The 24773-nt window shown below is 43.9% G+C and overlaps 1 protein-coding gene across 1 annotated transcript; it reads right to left on the bottom strand.

The window, feature by feature from the left end:
- Positions 1–1103: 1103 nt before the first annotated feature.
- On the bottom strand, positions 1104–23978 carry CST7 (cystatin F). The gene is made up of 4 exons (XM_063391256.1): positions 6914–23978; positions 2429–2601; positions 2069–2185; positions 1104–1609 (listed from the first exon to the last, which is right to left on the bottom strand). Exons 1-4 carry the CDS (start codon positions 6987–6989, stop codon positions 1517–1519), a joined length of 459 nt encoding a protein of 152 aa, XP_063247326.1. The 5' UTR covers positions 6990–23978; the 3' UTR covers positions 1104–1516.
- Between the last annotated feature and the right edge of the window lie 795 nt (positions 23979–24773).

Genomic DNA, 24773 nt, shown 5'->3' with positions numbered 1-24773 from the left:
GTCTTCTCTTGCTGTCCTACAAACTTAGCTGTGACTTGGCTTTCCTGCTTTGTGGACAGCCCAAGCCACTATAGCTGACTTTCTTTCTCCTTGTCTTTGGCACCAGGCTGTTGGTGGTGGCTTGTGTGATGACTGAATGTAGCATCCTCTTGTGGCCGGTTTTTTTTTTTTTTTCTTTTTTTTTTTTCCGTCCCAGTCAAGACACTGCTGTTCCCAAATATAAGATGCAGCACAGCTGCCTCTCCGTCACTGGATGCTGAATGTGAGCTGCTGCTGGGCCACCTGTTCATCACAAGTGGTGTTTCCAAATCAGAACTTAAGACTTGCCCAGTTTTGGGATTATTTGGAACAGATACTCAGCTGTACTTATAATATCATCTGTTTTAAGATCCCCAGACCTTGGCTTAGAGCCCTTCACTGGCCTTTCTTGACCGAACGGTTGTTCTAAGGGCTGAAAGTGGGGGTGTTACAGCTAATAGGAGTTACGATATTGCTGCAGAAAGGCAACAACTCTCAGAAAATAAGAAGGAGTATTTGTGGGGAAAAAAGGTGTTCTTTATGGCTTAGATCAGGGCCCTGCCCATTTTGAAGTGCTGATATGCATATGACTGATCATGGGCTCAGATTTTATGGCTGTTTTAGGGGAGCAGCTACCCAAATCTTTCCAAAAGGGACCTTTGTCCACTGTAAGCAATAATTAGCCCATGGATGAAGAGTGAAGATTTGAAGGAATGGTAGACACCCACATAGAGAAGACCATGACAGTACTGAACCTGAATATAAGCTGTAGTCTGCCAGAGATTAAATGTTGTATATTAACCTGAATGGAACTATGCTGTTTAGGCTCAGAATTATACTTTGGGAATATGATTAGATTTATTTGCCTTGGCATTTGCAGCGATGCCCTTTCACAGTGTAGCTTAGCTTTTGATTAAAGTGGAAGCACTCATTAGACTGTGTAATTTCTGTGCTGTCTGTGCTGTAATGTCTGTGTTTCAAGACATCCTTATCCATACCTCTGTCTTAAAAAAAAAGAACAGTTCTCCCTCTTGCTTTCCTGACAGATGTGTCTGACCATTTCCCTGGCAGTGGAAAATCTTGAAACTTGTGTGTGTGTATACCTGGCAAACCATCCCACTGTTGTAAAGCTTTCCTTGATGTTGTATTCACATGTGCTGTGGTTTAGACTTGTTTCCATCGTGGCTCTGTGAAGGTTCATCACAAAACAAGCGCAACAGAACTTCCTGGGAGTACTTGGAAATTCATCCAAAGGATGGGTGGTGAATGAATGACAACACATGTTTGTGTGCAGTTTAATTTTGGAAAAATAGATACACAACTGGATGGCAAGACATTAAGTCAAGGTAGGTCTTGTCTTTTGAGTGTCTTTCTCAAGGAAAAAATAATCATGTGCATTGAGAGAAAAGCTCTGTGGCAGTTCTGTACAGCTGTTCCCCAGCTCAGCAGTCCAGACAAGGAAAAACTCATGGTGGGAGATCCTATGTAAGTCAGGCTCTCATGGGGAAAGGTCTTGCTGACAGTGGGCAACAGGGATATGTACTTTGTGTGTCCAAGGTGTTATCCAGACCTCAAAATAGCATCTCAGCATCTGTGAATAAAAGGGGAAGAGGGGAAAAAGTTCCAATGTTTGCTGATTGATCTCAGCATTGCAGGCTGTGGTGGGGTAGGAGAAAACAGCATCCTTTTGTCTGCCTGCTTTTCTTAGGAAAAACACTTTTTGTTAAGTAATCCTGTCTAGTGGGAAAGCCTGCGTAAAGTGTCTCCCACACAGGAAATCTATTTAGCACTTACTCTATTTTGGCACACTCTCCTCAGTCACCCAGGAATATGGGCCAGGTGGATGTGTCTGGTTCAACTCCTTGCAGACAGGAGCTGGACCTGCATGCATGAAAGGTGCTAACCTGGCTTCAACCCAGCTGGCTCTGCAGAGGAGAGGCTTGTACACCTATGAAGACATGGCAGAGCTGGTCTAAAAGTGATTGTATAGCTAGAGACGGCCAAGAATCCCCTGCAGTTCCTGGGCACCCCAAATGAATTGAACACATACCTGTTGCAGGTTTTCTTCCCTTTGAAAGTGACAGCTGTCCAGGCTGGAGTGATCCCTCTTCTTACACATGGTGCGTTTGATTTCCACATGAAGCATGTACTTCAGCCCTCTGACAATCTAGAGAAAGCAGTTTCCTCCTTTAAAGTTAGGGCAGGGGGAAGAGATGCCAAAACTTGGCTAGGAATTAAGTGCTACACCTGAGGACTGTGTGTCACCTACACAGAGCCTGCCTGTGTAGCAGTGCTATAGGGGCCAGCTTTAGCAGACCTGAGGAAAATAGGGATGTTGTGTCTTGGATGTACCATAGAAGGGTCAATTAGAAGATGGTGTGGAAGACCATCAGGAGTCTGCTGCTCTTACCTGTACCATGGCTTTCTTAATCAGTGATTCCTTAAACAGAAAGAGGTCATTGGAGCTGTTGTTGTATCTGTAGACCCCAAAGCGAGCAGCCTTGCGGACCCCTGGGTTGTTGGTATTCACTGGGACAGGGGAGCCAGGTCTTATGGTTGAGTGGGGTGGTGGTACATTTTTAACTGAAACAACACATCAGGGTAAAACACATCAGGGGCAGGAAAGGGTGGGAGCTTCAGCCCTCTGAACCAATGTTAAACCCTTTTACTTGTCCAATGCATTTGTACTTCAGAAGGTCTCTGCTTGCATTCCTTACAAAGTAATTTTCATTTATATATTTGAAAAGGTGAAACAATCCTAGGAAATGAAGTGACATAAAGAGATGCTGCCAGAAGTGAAAGCAGAGCTCAAAATAACTTAGAAGAAGCCAGAATATCACAAATATTATTTAAATGTCTCTGGTATAACTCCTGGTTTATAGAAGGACCAACTTTGAATCTGCTTATAAAGATAGGTCATGTTGCTCAGAGTACAGCATAGTTTTGATAACATCAAACACTGACTCAAGAGTCCTGCTGCTTTTAATTTGTATATCTTATCTTACAGATATAAGTTTTTCCCCACACTCCACCCTTAAACTTTTGATGGTGTCTTGAGTTTTTATGTTAGAAGGCTTTAGATGTTAAGAATAAATTCTTCACTGAAAGAGTGATAAGATACTGGTACATGTTTAATACCTGGAAGTTTTCAAGTCCAGGCTAGATGGGGATTTGAGCAACCTCGTCTATTGGAAGATGTCCTTGTCTGTGGCAGGGAAGTTGAAAGTAGATGGCCTTTAAGGTCCCTTCCAACCCAAACAATTCTATGATTACCAGGGTCATGGAGTGGAGAAGCAATGTGAGTAGGAAATGGAAATTGGAGAGTGTGGGGGAGTTAACCCATGATCTTTCATATTAGAGCATTTCATAGAACCACTTACTGTATATTTTTACTTGCTTATGTAGCTCTTTCCCTATGCACCATTTATTTTTCAATCATTTAAAAGAAGCTCGAAGCTTACAGTTGATGTCATTATTTAATCTCCTTTTACATTTCCCTTCCTCCCCATTTTCCCACTTCTGAAATCAAGGAAGAGGAAAAAATCCCCAACCCTAGAGAAGGTGTCATCCAGCCACTGCTAATGCCAAGGCCTGCCAATCCAGGAGGTGACCCTGTGTGTGTGCAGGCGGTGAGCCTGTGTGTGTTTGTGCACACAAAAGTAGACACAGAGGTTGTACGAAATCTGCTGTGAAAGTCAAGCTTTTTATCACCTCTAGCTTTTTTCACAGATAAATCTCTCACACACAGCCAGCTGCACAGAGCATAAACTGTGTACTTTAACCAGTTTGCACTGAGAAACCTAAGTAGAAGACAGGGACAGCTTGATGATCCAGAGTCTATTAAAAACAAACAAACAAATCCCACAAAAACAAAACAACAAAACAAAACAAAAAACTCCAAAAAAACAAAAACCCAAAAAACCAGAATTACATGCCATCATCAGCATGGAAGGTGACAAAAATTTATCTCGTTGTTTATGCACATCCTACTTATACTGTCACATCCTTCTCACAGGTGTTAATTGCTGCATCCACTTGTAACAGTGCTCAGGGATTTATGCCTAGACCTGCAAGAAAGAGACTCAATTGCACATCTCTCCTCAACCCAAGGATGTCCAAATCCATCTCTCTCCTTGGCTGATACCCATATATTGTTACAGGCAGCAGCTGAGAGACCCAGGCCATGTGTTGGAGAGGAGCAGGTGTTCTGCAGATGGCTTTGTGTTCGGTGTGGAGGTGATGAGCTTTCCTGTCCCATGTCTCTGACCTCTGTTGGCACTGGGTGTGCAGCCAGCACTGGGAAAATGTTGTGTTTTTTCTTCCAACAGCCCAGAATCTACTTGTAGGTCCCAAGACTATTCTCTGTGGGATGTTTTTTTCCCCACTGCAGCAAGGGTGTGATTCAAGAGTCACAGAAGCTTGTGACCATTCAGCCTTGGACTGAAGGTATTTCTCAGGCAAGCACATCTTACCCACTGCTCAGCTCATGGGTAAACCTTTTTACAGGGGTTTAAGGCACTGGCATCCACTGGTGATTCAGGAGGGCCATGCAGGACCTGTCTGCAGGGAGAAATGAAGCTCGAGGCAGAGCAAGGCTTGGTTTGCCCACAAGGCCAGCTGTCCTCTTCCTCAGAAATGCCATGTTTTTTCCTGTGCCATCAATACCAACCCAACAGCTAGAGGGACCAGCTTTTTCCTGAGCTCACTTAGCAACTGGGACATTCTGCCAGGATGACAGCAGGTTGCTGCCTTGCTCTTTTTGCTACTCCCTAGCACTTTGCTTGAATAGCTGCACTCATGCCTGTTGGAAAGTCAGGTGTGGCAGTGATGGGGGTGTTGACATCAGATACTGTTCTTTGTAGAAGGGAGTGATAACCACAGCCGTTTTCAATCTTAACAAAACATCCTTTTGTGGCTTTTGAGAACCCTCAACACCTCTTGAGTCATGGTGACATATTTTAAAGGCATAGGGTGTATGAGACTGGCTGAAATCACACTGTGTGGATGAGAAGATAACTATTATGTGTATTATTCAAACCAAGAGTCAGAGTCCAAGAAAACCCTTGTTCCTGACTCCAGTGCCTGGGAGATCCAGCAATGTCACACATGGCCAGGCCTCTGAATTGCATCACCTGGAGGATGAGCAAGCTGGACAGGTGTTGCAGACAGGTAGACTCAATATACATGTGTTGTAAGCAGGGGATAGGTTATAGGTTAAATTTTTCCCAGCTTTCACCAAGGGGTACTGGGCATTTTAGCTCTTTCACCTGTTGCAACTTGGTGTTGAAAATGACTCATAGCAGAGTAAAGTGGGTATAAATTCTACTGAGCCCTTGTTGGGACATCTTTATCCCACCATTTTCCTCTGGGAACTCAGATTCCTTAAGGCTAGAATTTGGTTTTCTTTGTGTGCTTTTATTCCTATTCAAGGTGGTCACTGCATGGCACACACACTGGTCTGAAATCACTTTTACTGTTTGGAATAGTGTGCAGTACTATATTTCCAAACCACAGAGACTCTCTGGTGTGAGGTACCAGTAATTCTGATTTTCTCTCGTCAGCCTTTTCTGACTGTTTCATCCCTGGCTTGGCTTGAGTGCCATTATCTAAAAATTTGAACTTGTGTAAGGTGATGACTCCATTCCAGACATATGGCAGACTTGGCTCAGAGGGTCAAAGAGCAGTGCAGGGCTCTAGCTATACCAGCATTCCTAAAACATCCAGGTGTGTGCAGGAGTAGAGGCACAGCATAACTTGGCCAGGCACATACAAGACTCAGAGGCCACGAGTGTGCGATCTCATGATATGAGCAGACAACTCTTGCTGCTCTAGTGAGAGATGCTTAGGACCTGAGCATTCATATTCAGAGCCCATCCTTGCTCCTGAATTTGGAAATGTGAAGAGAGAGATGGAAAAGCCAGCCCTCCTCCTGCTCCTTCTGTTGGGGAATAGTAGGGTTAGACCCTTTTCTTGCTCAAAATTAACAGGCAACCAACTTATTAAGCAAACAAGGGCTGTTCCTGCAGATATGCACTGGGTGTTGTATTGAGGCTCTCTCTTGTGCTTTCCTCCTTGAGGATTGCTTTGGGGACCTTGTTCCTGCAGTATGGGAGAGCAATCCTGTGGATGCTCTGTCCCAGGCTGCAGTGAAACAAATAAGCAGATTATAACAGGTTGGGTTTTTTTCCCACCACATGCTTCAAAAACCTCCTTCCCATTACTCCCTTGTTTAAAAACTTCCTCCCCCTAGCAAGGCTAGGGCTTTATCTTTACGTTTAAGATGCGGCAGAGTTCCTGCATGCCTCTGCAGCCACCAAAGGAAACCACAGCAGAAACAAAAAGCTACTGGCTAACCAAACACATCCCTGAGCTCTTTCTGTGTATGCGAACCAAAGTAATACTGAAATATATTCAGTAATGCTGAACCAAAACCTTCAGAGAAAAACACTCTGTATGCAGCTCCCATTCTAAAGATTTAAAGCCAGCTGCAATCAAGAGAGTTCCCTTGCTCAGCAAAGAAAGAAATGAAACAGGTAAATGCTTCACTGAAAGTCAGCTAATCGGCACCCAAGTGTACGAAGTACATCTGTACTTAGCAGTCAGACTGTCACCTGCAGTCTTTAGATTTAATAATCAAGGTCATGCAGAGCTTAAACACTGACAAGTGAGTTAAAAACATAAATTGACTTTTAAACCCTAAATGATGCCCTGGATGGTTCACTACACAAAGAGAAAGTCATTTGACTAGTTGGGTTTTCACCTGCAGCCTGAACCCTGCAGTGCTGAGGTAGTATGGGCAGCAGTCGGAGAAAGGCTATTGTTTACCAGAGCATTACATAGCAGTGCTCACAGAACCTAAAACACAAGGAAAACAGCAATTATTTTCCATTCTTACCACCTGAAGTCCCAGTGAAGCTCCAGAGTGCCAAACAGCAAAGTGCAGTGAAGCTGCAGGTGAAGTTCACTGCCATCACCACGTCAGAAGAGGAGCCTGACAGCCAGAGGAGTAACTGCCCTGCTTCCTGCCAGAGAAGTGCCTCTGTGCGTGTTCTTATTGGCTGGTGGGGAAGAAAAAAAACACCCTAAAACTCCCTGAATCATCACAGCTCTGATGCAGACTTTGTCTCCTGTTGATGACCACATACCTCGAAGCCCAGCCAAAAGCTGTGGCTTGTTGATAGCAGCACCAGTCTTGCATGAGACAGGGACTTTTGCCTTGTGATCCTTAAGGATTGGGCAGAAGTGTGGACAGATACATGTGATACAACACTGGAAGGGGGTGTGGAGGTGAGGAGAGTTACAGTCATGTGCTTTAAGGATCATGGGGAAACTTCATACCTTAGAAACAGGCAATGAGCCCTGGGGATGTGGCTCTTGCCTTGCATATGTGCATCTGTGTGTGGACACCTGTCAGAGATCATGGGTCCAGTGTCTTGCTTCCCCTGATGTGGAGATGTGGGATTCAGGTGAGGGAGATGGGGAAGTTTTAAGGGTACCTCCCCAAGGGCACTCTGTGGAACAAAACGAGTAGGGAAAACATTTTGGGTTTGGTGGTAGAGGAGAACATTGCACCCTATATTTAAAAAAGGTGGAATGACAACTGGAAAAGGCTGCATTAGAGAAGATGAGTTTTTTCTAGGTGATATCCAGAAAAAAGAGAAATGGGAGAGAGGGGTATTTTGTCTCTCTGTGGCTTGCAGAGCTTTTTAACTCTGTGGTTGGATTCTCCAACATAAGTTCTTTGTTTCCAGAAGATCCTTTCTAGGCAATGCTGGCCCATGCTGAGAAGCTTGAAAGACCAGGGAAAGGGTTTAGTTGCTAGACTTGGTGGTGCAGCTGAAGTAACTAGCTGACAGATTCAGGAGCCTGGGAGATGAAGTGCTGTCTCACTGAAGGGCTGAGAGGGGTGGACCTTACTCTGTGTGTGTGTCCATTTGTTTCACGTGGGCAGGAAGATGATGGCTGTCTTTCACTTGCCCCAGCAAGGCCCCTTTTTGAGCAGAAGCATCTTATGGCCTCAGATAAAGTCCTAATGCAGGGCACAAATCTCTTTTGAAATGTCCCACACAGAAAGAATGGGGCAAGCATGGTGTGTCACACTAACCATCAGTCCTTCCTGTATAGGCTGCTGAATCAGACTCCTAAGATTATGGAAACATTGACACAGAATGAGAAGGACTATATTGAGGGGATTTTAATTACTCTCCCTCCTTTTGTTTTTTTTTTTGAGCTCTCATGGTAGCTTGACCCATGACTATGACACAGGTAGGGACTACATCAGACGTCTTGAGCTCCTCCCTTTCTCTTGAAGAGTTGTTCTCTACATTTGCTACCTCACTGCCAGGTCCTGGTGAATATCTTTCTAAGCCTATAGTCAGGTCCTCTAACGTGCAAGAAAGAGGTGGTTGGGATCCTGTAAGGCACCAAAACTACTTGATGAGACACTTAAAAGGGCTTATGGGTTTTCATTCCCTCCAAGATAGAGGCATGGGAGAAATACTAAAGGATATTCTCAAGGGGTCAAAATAACTAAAACCCCTTTTACTAACATCTTTAGAAAATCAGTGTACTCTGGCAAAATGTTTAGAGTACTCTATAGCAGCCTTCAAGTACTTAAAGTGGGTCTAAAAGAGAGCTGGGAGAGGGATTTTCGATATAGTGACAGATCCATAGGAAATGGCTTTAAACTGACAGAAGGCAGATTAGAGATTAGATTAGATTAGATTAGATTAGATTAGATTAGATTAGATTAGATTAGATTAGATTAGATTAGATTAGATTAGATTAGATTGGAAGAAATTCTTTACTGTGAGGCTGGTGAGGATTGACACACATTGCCCAGGGCCATTGTGAATGCACCATCCCTGGAAGTGTTCAAGACCAGGTTGGATGGGGCTTTGAGCAACCTGGTAGAATGTGTCCCTACCCTTGGCAGGGGAGTTGGAACTGGGTGACCTTTAAAGTCCCTTTCATCCCAAACCATTCTATGATTCCATAATAAAACCAGACAGCAATTTAAAAAAAGCAGCATGTGTCTTCAGGTGGCACAGTTTTTCCTGTCTTCTTCCCTTGCCCCTTATTTCTATAAAAATTGATAATTTACACTTCTTCCATATAATCTTTTCCTTTTTCTAGTGCCCCTTTTTGGTTTTGTTGAGGAGGTTTCTGTAGTTCTTTACTCCTAGGAAGTACGAGAGTGCTCACGCTCTTAATCTTAATGAGCAGTACAATTAGCGATAAGTGATATTATGTAAAAAAATACAAAGAACATGACACCAAAAATGCCAGCACCATCCCACCCCCCCCCCCCGCCCCCCCAGTAAGAGCCAAACAGAATCAAATTTCTCTAAGGCCACAATGTACATATACCTGTTATTTTTCCTTGGGAAATTTTGTGCTGTGAAATAAACCAGTGGCTGGAGACTATGACACTTGTCCTTTTGCAAGGTTTCATTCCAAGCAGGTGTCACTTCCTGGGATACTGCCCTGTGCACCAAATGCATCTGCAGAAGTGGAGCAGTGTGATGTTTTGTCTGACATCCAACCCCAGAAAATGAGTCAGATACTGTTATCATTGAAGATTCCTGAGAGTCACTGAGAGAAATTTCATCCCCTTTCCCTGGAAAGCGTGTGTAGATCTCCTCTATGCCAGCCCAGGGCATGTGGGGCACTTTGTGGAGTAGACTTCACTCACTGAATTTCCCAGTGTGTGAGTAGGCATCCTGAACGGGGAGAGTATGAGCTTAAGTGGGCACAGAAAGACTCACAGATTATCCCAGGGTAAACAGAGTGTTTGCTTTAAGCAAATAGCTAGCCCTAGCTCAGACCGAATCAAACTTGTCAGCTTTCTGCATTAAGATGGATTACATAGATCTTGAAAGACTTGCACACATGAAGAACCCTCGTGTTTGTTTTTTGGGTTTTTTTGGTGTGAGTAGGGGATGTTTATTGCAAGCCTTGGGATACCAAGTCTGCTCTGTTTTCTGCAAGGGAATTTGCTGGGTTGTTACATTCTCTCTCTCACTGTTGGCTGGAGTTACAAGAGGGTTTGGCAATAGTGCAAATCTGGGGATTCTTTAGATTAAAATAAAAAAAGCCCAACCAAATTTCTATTAGTCATAAATCAAGGATGTAATTATATCCTCCTTTGGACTGAAGAAGCAGAAAAGCCACTGTACCTAATATTTGAATTTCATTTGAAACATGAGATGGACTTCTTGATCACCAATTTTTGTTTCAGTTATTTAGGGCCAGACATTTGTCCCTGCAGCAGAACCCAGCAGTTACTACCATGCTTCCTGGAACAATGCCAGCAGGATCTGCAAAGGATCCTGTTGCAATTATACTCCTTTAAATGCAATCAGCATCTACCCTTGCACCCACAATGTTTAATTTTCAGTTCTGACTCCCTTTTTGTACTTTGTGGATCAGTGGAGGACTGTAAGAAAAACTAATTTCATTAACTTTTGCAGGGAGTTGGGGGATGACTGGAGTGTGTTTGAATTGTGCACTCCAAGGCTTTAACTAGGATGCACTTACCACTGTCAATAGTTGTGGGGTTTTTTCCCCTTTAAATCTTTTTAACATTTTTCAGGCTTTCGTCAGATTTCTAGGGCAGCTAATTTAGTTGGTGTTGCTTTAATGAAGGGTCTGAGCAAGATACTCCACACTGGAGATCTGCACTTTGCAAGGGTAAAATATTTTGAGGTCCAGAGAAAGGATAGTTCAAAGAAGAACCAGAATAAAGAATTCAGTTGAGGACTCAGCTGGCCCTCTACCTTTCTACAGCAAGCCCATCATCAGCCCAGCTTTTGTTAATGCAAAACCACCCAGACAAGCCGCAGGATACTTGGTACCCTTCTGAGCAGAGGTGTAGCTGAACAAGTTTGGTGAGGTACAAGGGGGAGGAGTATTCAGTCAGCGGTGGTGGCCACATTTGGGAAGATGTGTCCATGTACTCAGTAACAAGAGGATGCATGGGAGAAATCGGTGGGTTGACCTCCAACCAGAGAATTTGTCTACTTACCTTTTCTTCCAGCTCACCCACACTCCCCTGTGCCTCCACTGCATAAGGAGCTGTGAATTTTCAAGGGGATAACTGTGAATTTTCAAGGGGATTGAGGCTCATGTAGTTGCTGCTTTTTTTGTTTTCCTATCTGCAATAACCTCTGAATTTCCATCCAATATGAGAGCTTTCTGGGAGGCTTGAGATTACCATACACTTTCTAGAGAGACGTGAACAAGAAATAACTTGGCTGAGGCAGGGGTAGGAGAAACAACAGTGTCATTATTTAGTTTATCTGCCAACAGCACTGTCAGCTGCTGTGAGAGATGGCTTATGGATTGCACTGCAGGGTGCTGTGATATATGCAAAGACCTCTCCATGTTTTACCTTGTGGCTATTTTTTTAACTTTGACATGAACAAACCTCCCATCCCTTCCCTCTCCAACTGAAGAGCCCAGATGCTTGGAAGCATTGACTCAGTCAGCTGGCTAAGGTCCTCTTTGGAAACCAACCTGGTTAAATAGGTCTTGTCACATTGGAAAGTGACCCTTATGGAAGCTGCAGAGTGTTAGAACTACTAAAAAGCCATCCAGGTGGCCATAGTAGGGGTAGAAGTGAGAGGCTGCCTCAGGATGGCAGCTCTCAAGAATTAGATGAATGCTGGGTTTTGGTATTCAGGGTCAGTCCTAACACAAGCCACAAAAAAATCAAGTGCAAGACAAAGTGAGGCACTGGCACAACAATGCAGGCCTATGTCTGCAATGTAGTGCATGCTGCAGGTCTCTCAGTGTGAGGGGATAAAAATCTGTGCTCTCTAGCTGTGTTTGAAAATCCCTTCCATAGCTCAGTGGAGCTCCTCTGCCTGGCAGGTACCCAGCTATTCAGTGCTAGTGAGACTTGGATCTGACAGCCCCAGTCTGCTTCTGCTGTGCTGTGTTCCCTTTCACAAGCACTGCCAGTTCTTCCCTGGTTCTTCACATCCATGAGGAACAACCGATCCAAAGGAGGGCTGAGATGTGCTTTCATACACAGGTGGCAACACCAGCATGACCAAAATGCTCCCTGGACTATGAGGAGGGTGTTGGAGAATGGTGTCCTGTAGAGAGCAGAAAATCAGGTCCTAAATAAAATTTAAATGAAGCAGAACTATGTGCTTACCGTCATTACTTTAGGCATAAGTGGTGCCCAGGCTAAGGGCAGCAAATGAAATCCCACCTCCATTTGCAGCCACTCTGCTTCTCCCTGTAGTTTGGGCAGAGGCTGAACAGCCACATAATTGTTACCTGCTGAAATCCATAGCTGAAAAATGTGGTTCTGTAGTGAAAAAAGTGAAGAATCAATCAGGACTTAATGATTTTTCCCTGACTGCAACAAGGGCTGTTTCTCAGCAACTGGAATCCCTGTCCTTCTAGTCCTGCTGAAAGGCTGAAGAAGTTTTTGATGACAGGCACAAAGTGAAAGCTTCAAAGCCCTTGTCTGCAGACAAAAGGGACTTCGCAAAAACTGCTCCACCCGAGAGGGCAGTTATGAACAGCCTCTGCTTTGTCAGTGCCTATGAAGAAAACCAGGTAATTAACAAGATGGACTATCTGTGCTTAAGTTTTATAAAAGGATCCAGAAATGCCACTAAGCCTCTTTGCTTCAGAGCACTGTGTGAGCTGAGCAGTGGAGATCAGGGAACAATGGGATACCTTTTTACCTTGTCTTAAGGTCCTGTGAGATTTCTTCACTTCTCTTGGAATGAGCAAGTGCAGCTGGCTGTCGTAGACTGGCAGAATGTATTTAGCCATGCTAGAGACATTGCTTGGAAATTTTCTGTAGAAGATGTTTTATTGCAATATCAAAATATATTGCTGTGAAATTAGCTCTTTCAGGTACCTTACATTAATTTTTTTTTCTGTTTTCCACGAGTAATATACAGCCAGATCAAGTGAGAGTGCTTTGGATTAAACAGGGCTGCTGCAATGCATCAGGGGAGCTGTTCTAACACATGCTGTGTGCAGGGTATGGAAAAGGGTCAAGCTGTGTGTTAACTTTGATCTCCCTCCAGGCCTGTCTTGGTTTTCCAGCATATTTAGTAGTACCTCATTTTGCAGTATGTGCCCTAGGTGCAGCCAAGCTCCATCACTTCCCCCTAGGCCCATGAGCAGAGTTCTTACACAAAGATGTTTCTTCTGTATAGGACCAATGGAGTGGGAAGCTGTGTGTCAGTGGTGTTGCCCTGCAGTCTTTCAAATTGGCTTTTCTGGGCTGTGCCTGAGGGTGAAAGCTGAAAAGTAAGGAGTTATCTCTGGCAGTGGGAGCAGACATGCAGAAGGGGAGCAGACTTCATTGAAGCTGACCCTCTCTAACCTCCCAAGCAGCTGCAGTGATCAGGTCTTCCCATTTATTTCTGTTTCTTCAGGCTGCTGATCTCTCTGAGACAATGGGATGTCAGACCTAGAGTTTGAGCAGAGATCAGTGAGCAGTCCTCTTAGTCAGAAAGGGCTTTCCCCCACAGAATAGAATTGCCTTGTCACAAGCTGCTGGGGAAGACTCATCACCAGGATGAATAATGCAATGAGGTAAACTGAGGCCCTGAAGATTTTCTTTGTGAGATGGAAAGAGCTGGGAGAATTTAAAATTAACTCTGAGGTGTAAGAAAAATTCCCTGGACACTCAAGGAGGTTGCTTTTCTCCTCCTTCTTGCTGGGCAGCCCAGCATCATCATGTGAGCACAATAATGAGCCAGGGGAGAGGGGAATGGCAGCCTTGGGACACTTCCCAAATAACTTGGGATACACACTCTCTTGTCAAGGGCTGCTTATTTGTATGAAGGCATCACCCAGAAAGCCAAATAACCAAGACATTTGCATGGAAGCTTGGGGAAGCAGCTGTAGCACTGAAGAGCTGGGAACACCTTTTTCCTTCCTGTGGGAATACACATTTCTTTGTAAACCACTGGCTTATCAAGAAAAAGGAGAAGCTGAAATGAACTCAGAGCCTGTAAGCTACACCTCTGCTCTGAACTGGACTGAGATTCCAGGGCATTGTGTGTCCTGTGCATTCCTCTTCAGATTGATAAAAGTGGCCAAAAGACTGTGGACAGGACCTTGGAGCAGGCAGAGATAGGCACAGAAGATTAAGCATTTTTGGGATTCATGCAGAAGCAAAGGAGTTAATTTTCCTTCCCTGGCCTCCCAGGTATGGAATGGGAACTGTATCTTTCAGAAAAGCCCTTGGAGCTGAGCTGAAGAAATCCTGTTGACATAAATGCAGTTTCCACTCTATCACTTCCTTTAGATGGAATTAGTGTCAAATGGTAAATCACTTCCAATAGCTTGATGTGTCTGCCCAACCTCAGCCCTAGGACCACACTGCTAAACTCTGGAAACCTGCAAGCATGCCAGTCAGTAAAAAGAGGGCTTTCTCTTGATTTACAGGGTCTCTGACTCATAAGTCAGCTCCTATTTGATTATTTTTCATTGTCTGTCATCTGTAGATCAGTTTAAATGGGATAAGCAACTGAAGTCGCTTATAAGTTCTGAATGGAAGGCTCTTGCATATATGTATGAAAAAACCCATCTTTTTCTTTGATTTGGGTTTCTTTTGTTTTGTTGTGCATTAACATCATCTATTAATGAGGAGGTTTTGGAAGTAAGTAGCCAGCTGTCAAACTGGTGAGGCCTTGTGTGGCAGTCTTGTCCCACAGAGATCTGTCCAAAGGCCTGGGGTCTGTTATTAGCAGTTGCAAAAAGGATGGACACATCAACAACTGCTGGTTATACTGACATTCGATTAGGCATACTTCCCCCAGGTGGTATCCAGGCCATCTATAAATGTCTGTGGGAACTGTATCAGGGGCTGGAGTAAATGTGTCCTGGGGATGGCAGTGATACCTATCTCTGGCTCAGCTCATCCAGAATGAGTGGAGCCAAGCCTTCTTCCATTCTGGTTGGGAAGACGGAAAGGGAGCCTGCCCTATTGAATCAGGGAAGGCTGCAGGTCACTGCCACCAGCAATGGCCAAGGGAGGAAAAAGGGGCACAGGGGAAGACAGAGACTGGGCAACCACTGGCTCCAGTTAGGAAGAATTATCAACCTGGACTTTCCCTGGAAAAAGGGAACTGACTGGGGCACTGGAATCAGCCCAGCCCTGGAATCAGGCAATCCGTGCTCTGACAGACAAGTACTGTTCATATGGTCTGACCATCGGAAAAAAGAGGAGGAAAGGCCTTTCTCCACAGTCACTTGGGAAACCAAGCCAGGACCAGCTGTGTCTGGAAGAATGCCTGCACCAGGGCTCTGAGCATGAAGGATGAATATTTCCCATGCCTCCTTCCTGCTCTTTCTTCCCATATGAGGTCAGTGTCAGGGAATTTCTCCAGCTCATTCTCTTTGGAAGTGTTTTGGTCCTTCCAGCGAGCAGGGTGTGAGCTGTGCTGCTGCAGGAGGAGCAGGAATGATTTTGCATTCAGGGAGTTTTCCACATAGAGGATCAGACTGCACAAACCCCAACTGCAAGATAACTTTGAGAAAGTCTGAATGAAACTGTGAGTAAGAATGGGGGAACATGCTGATTTAGAGAAGTCAGAGGTTGGTTCCATGGGGCAGAGAGATGTCACTACTGGAGGAAAAATTGGAGCATAGCTCAGTAAAAAGGTGATTCTGACAGTTTTTGGAAAGTCAGGGAGGTTGAATGTGATAAAGTAAATGCAGATAAGCCCACAGGGGAAGAAATCTGGAGCCTGCTGTATCATTGCAGGTTATAACAAGGAGGCACAGTGTTCTTAGCAAGCTGATCCATGCCTGTAAGAACATCCTGATCCTGCTGCTGCAGACCCTGACCCCACACCCCATATCAATACAGCGTGATAGGGAGTCCTGTGAACAGAGCCTCAAGCTGTTGAGTTCAGGAACAAATAGAGATGTCTTGAGGCACTTTTGGGGAGAGTAGGTTGAGCTGGTGTTTAGGCAGCCTGAGCCAAATATAGGCTTTCCATTAGGTATAAGAAGAAGCTGTTCTACCTTTCCAGTTCCAGAGATCCACAGTTCCTGAAGGATGCCTTTCTTCAAGGCTTTGGCTTCATTCACATCAGAAAACTGTCCCAGGACATCAGTGGCTTTGTGATCAGAAGAGTAATAGTGATGAACCCAAATGTACTCTTCACATCCTATCTGTGGCAAGGTGAGGGGTGTAGTTCTTCCCTGAGGATTGTTCTGGAGTACACAATCACCTACAGCAGCATTCTTGGGTTGGCCTCATGGAAATCAGAAACTTGCCCCTGTATCAGCTAAATAGACCTGTGTTCACAGAACACCTGAATCTCTCTCCCTCTTAAAAGAACCCAGAACCCAGTCCAAAAAAAACCCAAACCAAAACAAACAAACAAACAAAAAATGAACAACAAAAAACCCCTGAAAAGCATGGTATCTTCACAAGAAGGCTGGTGGGGGACTTCCTGGCCATCCCACTCTGTTCCTATTGCAACATTGGTGATGTCCCTTTTTGCTTTAGTCTTGGATAAATAGGAGCCAATTATCCTGAAATTAAAGAACTACAGAGCAGGAGGAGTAGGGTCAGGGCTGGGACCAGCTTTACTGTGGTACCTAAATAAGGTGGCCAACCTATTTAGTATGCCACAAAGAACCTGTTGAAATGACTGCCCTGGGAGAAGAGGTGTTAGAGCGTTTCTTAATAGGAAAGGATGTAATACCCAGGGACTAGAAATTGAAGTCAGCAAGAATCAATGTAGAAATACAATGTAGATTTTCACGAGAGATAGTAATCAGAGCCTGATCATGAAAGGACTGAGTTCTCCATCAATGTGAGCCTTTAAGTTAAAGGGAGATGTCTTTAACAGCCAGTTCAATGGTAAAAGAACTCTGGAACTTCATACAGGGACATTAGATACAAGGGGACCAAGAAATCAGTCTGTGAGTGGCAAGTTCTGCATCTCCTCAGTGATGCTTCTAGGACAGAGTCCATCTCTAATTGAATATGTATGGAAGAGAGAGGATGAACAGGACTAAGGAAGTGAGGAAGCTGAGCACTGGGCATTTCACAAATAAACCAGAGCCCTGCACACCAGTATCCCCCAGAGCTGCATCCCTGGGTGAGTTGGGTGGGAGGAACGGTCTTGACTTTTGAAACAGTCGGCATATGTACAACAATCTGTGCAAATTTTGGTTTTGGACATTCTTCATTTTTCAAGGACATCATCTGGAAGCTGTTTCAGAACATCTTTTGTAAGCTATTGCACTGCCACTTCCTAACCAGGAAACTAATAGCATTTTAGAGAAAAATTTGCCTCATATTTCCACTGTAGTTAGATGTGGTTTTCTGAGAGTACAGTCAGAGGTGACTTGTGGGAACTATAATTTAAAATTACCAGCTTTTAGATGCTCTTTAAAAAAAAGTTTCTATTCTAGCAATATTGTATTAAAAGACTATATTTTGGAAGCTGTCATTGTTAATCTGGGAATGGTCTGGGCTGTAGTGTGGGATCATCCTCTGTTTGCCTCACATTCCCATTACAACACAGTGCCATTTCCATTACAAGCACAGGCAGAAAAACTGATAAAAGTTGCAGTCATGCTTTTACACCAGGAGCTTGATTTTTGCCTTCTGAAGTGGAGGCACATATATATCCTTGGAAGTACTTTTGGGCTTCATAACGTTGTCCACTTTTCAAGTGTGTTCCACATGAATTACACTCTGCAGGCAAAGCAAAGGGCTCTGACCTGCAACAAGGCTTGGTAGCCAGAGCTTGGGTGCATCACTGAAAAAAGCATCAGTGTATTTTGACTAAAGCCTTTTGGTTGTAGAGGATAAAATTTAACAGAAGGCATCTCTCTAACAGTATTTTTCCTAGCCTGGTGTTCCTCTTTAATACAGCATTTTTTCTGCTCTTTTTGTATTATAGCCCTCACTGAACCACTTGCTGTTGTCTGCACATGAGTGCTGTACCTAGAGGTCCTCTTCACATACAGCTTCAGATTTCAGATATTGTGAGTGTGGCTGCCTTTTGGCTTCATCATTAAAGAGAAAGAGAAGTTTCTTTGCCCACTCCTTCTCCTCAAACTTCTGTTTTGCTGCATATTACGCTGCACATATTCAGAGGGGTAATAATTTCAGTCGTTTTTGCTCTAAATGTAATTCCTCAGTAACTGCCACCTATTTACTTTTATTGGTAGCAATAACTTAGTTTCATGAATGCAAACTCTGGACTCTTTCCATAAGTGTGCAAAGCTTTGCTTAATAAAAGTAAAAATGCATTTTAGAAGGTTTAAATTAGATGATTGCAAAGAACTGTCGTTATCATAGAATCATAGAATGCTTTGGGTCAGAAGATTAATTAAATTAAAGATTAACAAGTTCTAACCCCTCTGGCATGGGTAGGGACACATTCCACTTGTCCAGGTTGCTTAAAGCCCCATCCAGCCTGGCCTTGACACTTCCAGGGATGGGTCATCCCAGCTGCTCTGGGCAACCTGTGCCACTGTCTCACCATCCTCACTGTAAAGTATTCCTTCACAACATTTTGTCTAAACCTACTTTCTTCCCATTTAAAGCTATCCCTCCTGGTCCTGTCACTACATGCCCCTTGTCAAAAGTCCTTCAGATCTCTTGCAGGCCCCATTTCAGTAATGGAAGGCTGCTAGAAGATCTTTCTGGAGCCTTCTCTTCTCCAGGCTGAACAACACCAGCTCTTTCAGCCTGTCTTCACAGGGGAGCTGTTCCAGTTGTCTGAAATTCTTGGCCTCCTCCAGACCTGCTCCATAAGTTTCATGTTGTTGTTATGCTGATGGTCTCAGAACTAAATGGCAGCACTCCATGCCTTGAGAAGCACACTCCATGCCTTGAGAAGCACAGATGGAATAACACATGGATCCTGGAAGGCTAAGTGCAAGGGCTGTTTCAGCCTTGTTGACAAGCAGTGGGTGTTGCGGGAGTTGTTGCATAGTGTTGGGGCCTTTGGAATGGGATATTACCGGTGTGGTTTCCTGATTCAAAATGAGCATAGCTCTGGGAATGCTGTTGTTGTAATTTTACCTTCCCTTTTGCATTTTTTTTTTTTCATATTTTGACCTATCTGCACTGGAAATAATGAACACCCAAAACTCACTCTGACCCATATGCACAAGGTACACACAGATCTTTTTGGTAGTCACATTCAGCGAACTTCAAGAGAAACTCTGGGTAATTTTTGTCTACATTTTCATCTCCATTTTACCATCAGATCATTAAAATTAATAAAACATCTCAGAAAAAAAATGAGATACACAAAAAAAGTCCATGAATATTAGCATATTTGAAATGTTCGATAAGAGCCTGTGCTGGCTGTGATTACTACTGCCTTTTATAAAGTTAGGTCTGAATCTTTTATTGTGCATTACCAAGAGATAAAACACAGTTACTGCTTCTGCAATTTGATTCTACACCCTAAGCAAAAATTCCTTGATTCCATGTGTTACCAAAAGGGATAAGATTTTAATTACCAGACAGTAAAATCCCTTCCCATTTTAATGGTAATAGACCTAAAGTTATTTTTACTCACTGATTACACAATGCCCATTAAAATTCCAGTGGTTAGGTACATGTTGAGGTCACTGAAATTCAGAGAGATGTTTATTTGTAAATCATGTACCCGCAGCCCCCATCCCTCTGTTCCCCTGCAGGGTTTCCCATGGAGGGACATACAGGATCTTGCAATTCCCACATGTTGGGCTGCCTGGGACTGCCACTTTTCCTGTGCCAAACCATGGGGACAGCACTACTGTGGGACTGTGCTTGTCTGTCCATGCACCATATTCTGTGTATGGTGTCTCCTGCAGACAAGAAAGATCCCTGCAGGGTTCAGGAAGCTAAAAAGTGTGAAATATGATGATGTCCTATCTAAGTCCTATGCTGCCCACAAACAGTGAACCCAGCTTTTCAAGAAGAGTGCTTAATCTAGGGGAGAAGAATTTGAATTCTCTTCCAGCTCGCTTGGGCCATAAATTAGCTTTATAACAAGGTAAAAGTGCTGTTTCCACTGGCTGAGAAAATGGGTGTAATGATGGTTCTCAGACAACTCTATCTCATTAGTACAGTAGGTCTGAAAAGACACTTATTTCCTGGAATGGAATGGGGCCACAGTCCCTGGGATGTTCTTGGTGCTAAAATGCTAAACGCAGACCTTTTCTGATACTTATTTGTAAAGTCTTGCCCTGAGTGGCCCAATAGAAGGGAGAGTGGAGGTTCCTCCTCAGACATACCTTCCCTGTGGCTTGTTCTTGAAAGGTGCCTGCCTTTTTCTCTCTGGAAAGAGCATGGAAGAGGAAAACAGCATCCTTACTCATGTCTTAAGCACCTCCTAGCTTTCATTTTGAATTTCGAAGCCAGGCTGGTGAGGTATTAATTTAAACATTCCTGAGGTAAAACATGTGCTGGGCTGCATGCAGACCACACCTCAGAGGACCATGGAAGAGGATGGACAGGAGTTTTCCAGACTAGAGCTGAGCATAGAGACACTGCAGAGTAGCCTGTGGGGGAGATGGATGCAGATCTTCAGCTCAGCAAGCAGCTCTGGGTCACTGCTCTCCACGTATCAAATTTAAGGGTTCATCAGCAGGTGCTGCTCTGTTTAGGCAGCCAGGAAAGGAGCACTACTTCGCCAAAGCATTGGGCTGCAAGCGGCTGCAGAACAGCAGCATCAGGAAAGCAGGAATTGCTGCCATTAGCAGCTCGGCAGCTCTGCGTAGGCAGGTGACAAACTCGCAGCTTCTGACGACAGAGGGCATGCCGACACAGAGCCGGGAAGTGAGACACGGCCAGATCCAGCATGAGGACATGCTGTTTTACACAGCGGATCAATCCTGTTCTATTTACCTGACAGAAGGATGGTGCTTTGCTTGCATGAGCCCGTGTGGGGTTTTACCTGGATTTCTGGGGGCTTTCCTGCACCAAGGTTTCAATTCTGAGTCTGCAAGCGATTTGGATGCCATGGCAAAATGCAGAAGCAGAAAGGGGGATCACATTGTGCCTGTAGCAAGCTGTGGGGTGAGGAAATGACTGTTAATAACAACATCAGCATCTGGCCCAAAGAGGCTCCCACTTTAGCCAGTAGGTTGACAGCTGGGAAATCCAGGGGGGACAGCAGTGTTTAATGTGACTCATTGGCCATGGCAGGCTGATTTAAACTCATCTGTGGTGCAAAGCCCCTTGTGAAGGAAGTGTGAAGTCTGTGAATGTTTGCTAGGAAAATAACCAGCATCATTTAGAGTTAAGAAGGTGCATGGGATTGGGCTGGGCTTTGGACTCCTGACATTGAGATCTATTTGCTGGAACAGAGAGGATATTCGGTTTCTGGGTCCTCAGACTGTGACACAGATAGTCACCACTTCTGTGGGTCTACTCCCTGCAATAGTTCATCTTGCTATGCAAAAAGGTCCTGATCCTGCAATATGCTCTGGACAGGGACAGCCTTCTTATATGAGGCAATTTACAGGATCAGGAGGACTCCACCTGGAGTTTAATCCTAAGGTACACACCTACTTTGATGACATGTTTACATGCTTTCTGTCCTGAGCAGAGGATACTCAGGGAGTCTTGCCAGGGAAAAAGTTTCTTTGAGGTTTTCCTGCAATGATACTGAACTCTTGTCATGGTGTTTGGGTCTGTTTTTAAAATAATTCTGTTCATTCTCCAAAGAGATTAATTCAAAGTATGCGTCTAAAATCTCACTGCAGAAGGGTAGCTATATTTCTCAGTGTTTACACTAAATCAATCAGTTGGTGTTGCACAAGAAAGAACTTCCCTCCAGTCATTCTGTATGTTTTATTATCTTTGAGCTGATTACTGTAGTTCACAGCCGACAAATGAGCAGGGTCTTTCCCAAAAGCTGCTAAAGCAAAGCTTCTTTAACAGGAAGCTCCAGGTATTTTGTCTGTGTCAGAGCAGGGAGACCCAGATTCCCTTGCTGCACTTTCCCTGCAGGGAATGGGACGTCTCATGCTTGGTGCTGCTGTCATTCCTGACCCATGCTGTTAGACCCCCATGATATGATTCCCCATGGCTAATTATCAGCACAGCTTTTGTGGTTTTTTTTGCAGCCCATCTGATGAGCCTGGTTTCAGGTTTCCAAGTGGGTAGACAGCAGACACCGACCTCTAATGTGTTCACTTCAAATGTGACTTGGAAAAACCACACCCTGTGACAAAGGACATCTCCTACTGACTACTTGTCTTGGAAAAACAAAACAAGCAAAGCAAGTACAGCAACAACAATAAATCAAAAGAACACCTGCCCCTCTTTTCTGGACTTCTAAAGGATATTTGTGCTTGATTCTGTAGCAGAGGAAGAAGGAACTCAGTGCCACCGAGGCAGACTGCAATTAAGTGGGGCTGCTGATTTTGTTCACGTGAGTGGTTGGGCTGCTGGTTGATTGTGTGGGAGCCAGTAAAGGCCCTGTTCTTTGTTTGTGATGTTCTGTGTTTTGTGTGCATGTGTATCTTTGAGATACAGGCTTTGCAGTGTGGCGATGTGAAAAATGTGAAATGATTAATTCATGTTCTTATGGTTAATGATAAATTGAAAACTATAAAAACCTGTATATATGTGTGTGTTGTATGAAAGTATAAGTTTCAGGATACGTTGTAACATTTTGTTAAACCAAATTATGAAAAGGCAGGCACCACCCCAGAAGCTCACATTCAGAAATAGACAAAAGGTTTAGGGGAAAACCAGAAGGCTCCTCAATCATTGGGAGGAGACCCATCAAGATAAGGCAGCAGGGCCATCAACACCACCAGCCAACACCCTCACCGAGCATCAAGCATCATCATCCATATCTTGACCATTAATCAGCCAGGAAATCTGCCAAAAACAGAAATTAACACCTTACCGGAGAGAGGGGACTCTTTTCAGCTGAGCTGGAGACACCCATGAATTTGAATAGCTAGCTTGGACACAAAGGGGAAAATGAGGAAATATTGCCAAGGGCAGAATAAAGTGTATAAAAACCAAGCCCCGAACCGGGCAAATTTGTGAACCTGGGGGGAGACAGCAGACTGCCAGGTTCTGTGTCTCAAGGTTCACCCTTGGCATTTTCCTGGGAAAAAGACTGTCAAGTATCTCCGCTGTCGGTGGGTTTATTGAAATTCTGTAATTCAATCTTTTGTTAAAAAACCAAATTATTTTAATTGGAATATTGTATTGGCATTTACAACAGGTGACAACTAGGAGCTGGAAACCTGGCAAAGAGGCTGGTGAGGAAAAATTTTCTCGGGTCTTCAAGCCCACATGATTGCTCTTCTGCACACAGGATGCTTCCTAGAATGAGCTTTAGAAAACACTGTTCCTCACCAGTGTTCCTCACCAGAACACTGTTTTAGGGAATCATAATGGCTTTCCTGGGAGAGTTCTTACAAGAACTGCAGGTTTCTGCAGGACAGGTGTTTCCTAGAGGGATTCAGCATCTTGCTGTAATTATGGGACAAGATAACAGTGCTCTTATAAATGTTCAGCCAATTCCAAATTAATAAAATATTTTTATTAATTAAAGAATTAACAAAACAAAAATTTTGAACAAGCCAGCAATCAGAAGTTCAGTGTCCAGTCCCGGGATCGGCACTGGGTGAACCTTAACTAAGGCCTCTAGTGCACCGTAGTTCCCCCTGTTCACAAATTCAGTCCTTTTAGGGGTCTCCTTATATACAGTTTATTTTGCTGGTGGCAGAGTATTTCTCCATAGTTCTTTGTCCTCTGTCTTTTCCTTCATATTCATATGAGTCTCTTTCTGCTGTTTGGTCTGCTGAATGGTGCTTCCGAGGGAAAAATGAACAGTAATTCAGTTTCTCGGAATGGGGAGATGAAATTGTGAATGGAGAGGCATTTTCCCAATACTGCTGCTAGATCCATATAATTCTTAATTGCTGGGCATTTCACAGTTCCATGGCCCAGGAGGGCCAATGTGTTCTCGGCCCATCTTCTTTTCGTTTGTTAATGTTGGTGTTTCTCATGTTTCCAGCAAGGGTATTGTCCACCCTGGATTCTCGGCAGTGGCTGTTGCTCATCCTAAAATTCATTTGTTTCAAGCCTGACCCACTTGTTTAATTTATTTATTTATTTTTCAGGACACACCTTACATCATATTTTATATACACTATAACACAAATTATTCCATGTAATTTATTACAAATACTGACTTGTGTTACCACATTAAACATTGACCATTTATTTCTACTGAAAACTTTGGACGTGACTGGTAAGCTACAAAAAATAGTAAGCCTCCATCCAAGAGCCTTGGGAAGACTAGCACCATCTCTTCCAAATATAAGATGTGTGCTCATGTTCATATTCTGCACGAGCTGCATAGCTGGTGTTTGATGGTGCATATCTCAAAATCAACACTTAAATGAGAGGCCTAGATAGATTCATTCTTGTAATGTAACTGTAAAGTGGAATTTGCTTCTAAAACACCATGACACTGATTTCCCACAAAGTGACAGTCTTGTCTCGTTACCTTGATTCATTTGTCATCTGATGGATTTTAATAGCAAAAATCTGAATTTCAATGATAAACCCCCACCCCTAAAGGAAAAGGTTTAGAACTGTGTCACATCAGCAGCTTCAAAAAGAACCAGTATTTAGGAAGAAATTCACAATATTGGAAGCCTGATGGCAGGGAGCCTCAAACAAAAGGGAAACATTGAAGATGAAGAGATAGGGAAGAGAAATGTTGGATGGGAGAGGCATTAGCATCAAACAGTCAGGCAGAATGTCCCTA

Source organism: Prinia subflava, chromosome 2 (assembly GCF_021018805.1).
Source record: "Prinia subflava isolate CZ2003 ecotype Zambia chromosome 2, Cam_Psub_1.2, whole genome shotgun sequence".
Classification (NCBI taxonomy): Eukaryota; Metazoa; Chordata; class Aves; order Passeriformes; family Cisticolidae; genus Prinia; species Prinia subflava.
This window is presented reverse-complemented; position numbering and strand designations above follow the sequence as displayed.

Excerpts from the sequence above, each read along its gene's own strand:
- CST7 (XM_063391256.1), bottom strand. The coding sequence starts at position 6,989 with ATGGCAGTGAACTTCACCTGCAGCTTCACTGCACTTTGCTGTTTGGCA. Across the intron at positions 2,602-6,913 it reads CTTCACTGGGACTTCAGGTG|TTAAAAATGTACCACCACCC; the intron begins GTAAGAATGGAA and ends GTGTTGTTTCAG. Across the intron at positions 2,186-2,428 it reads TTAAGAAAGCCATGGTACAG|ATTGTCAGAGGGCTGAAGTA; the intron begins GTAAGAGCAGCA and ends TGCTTTCTCTAG.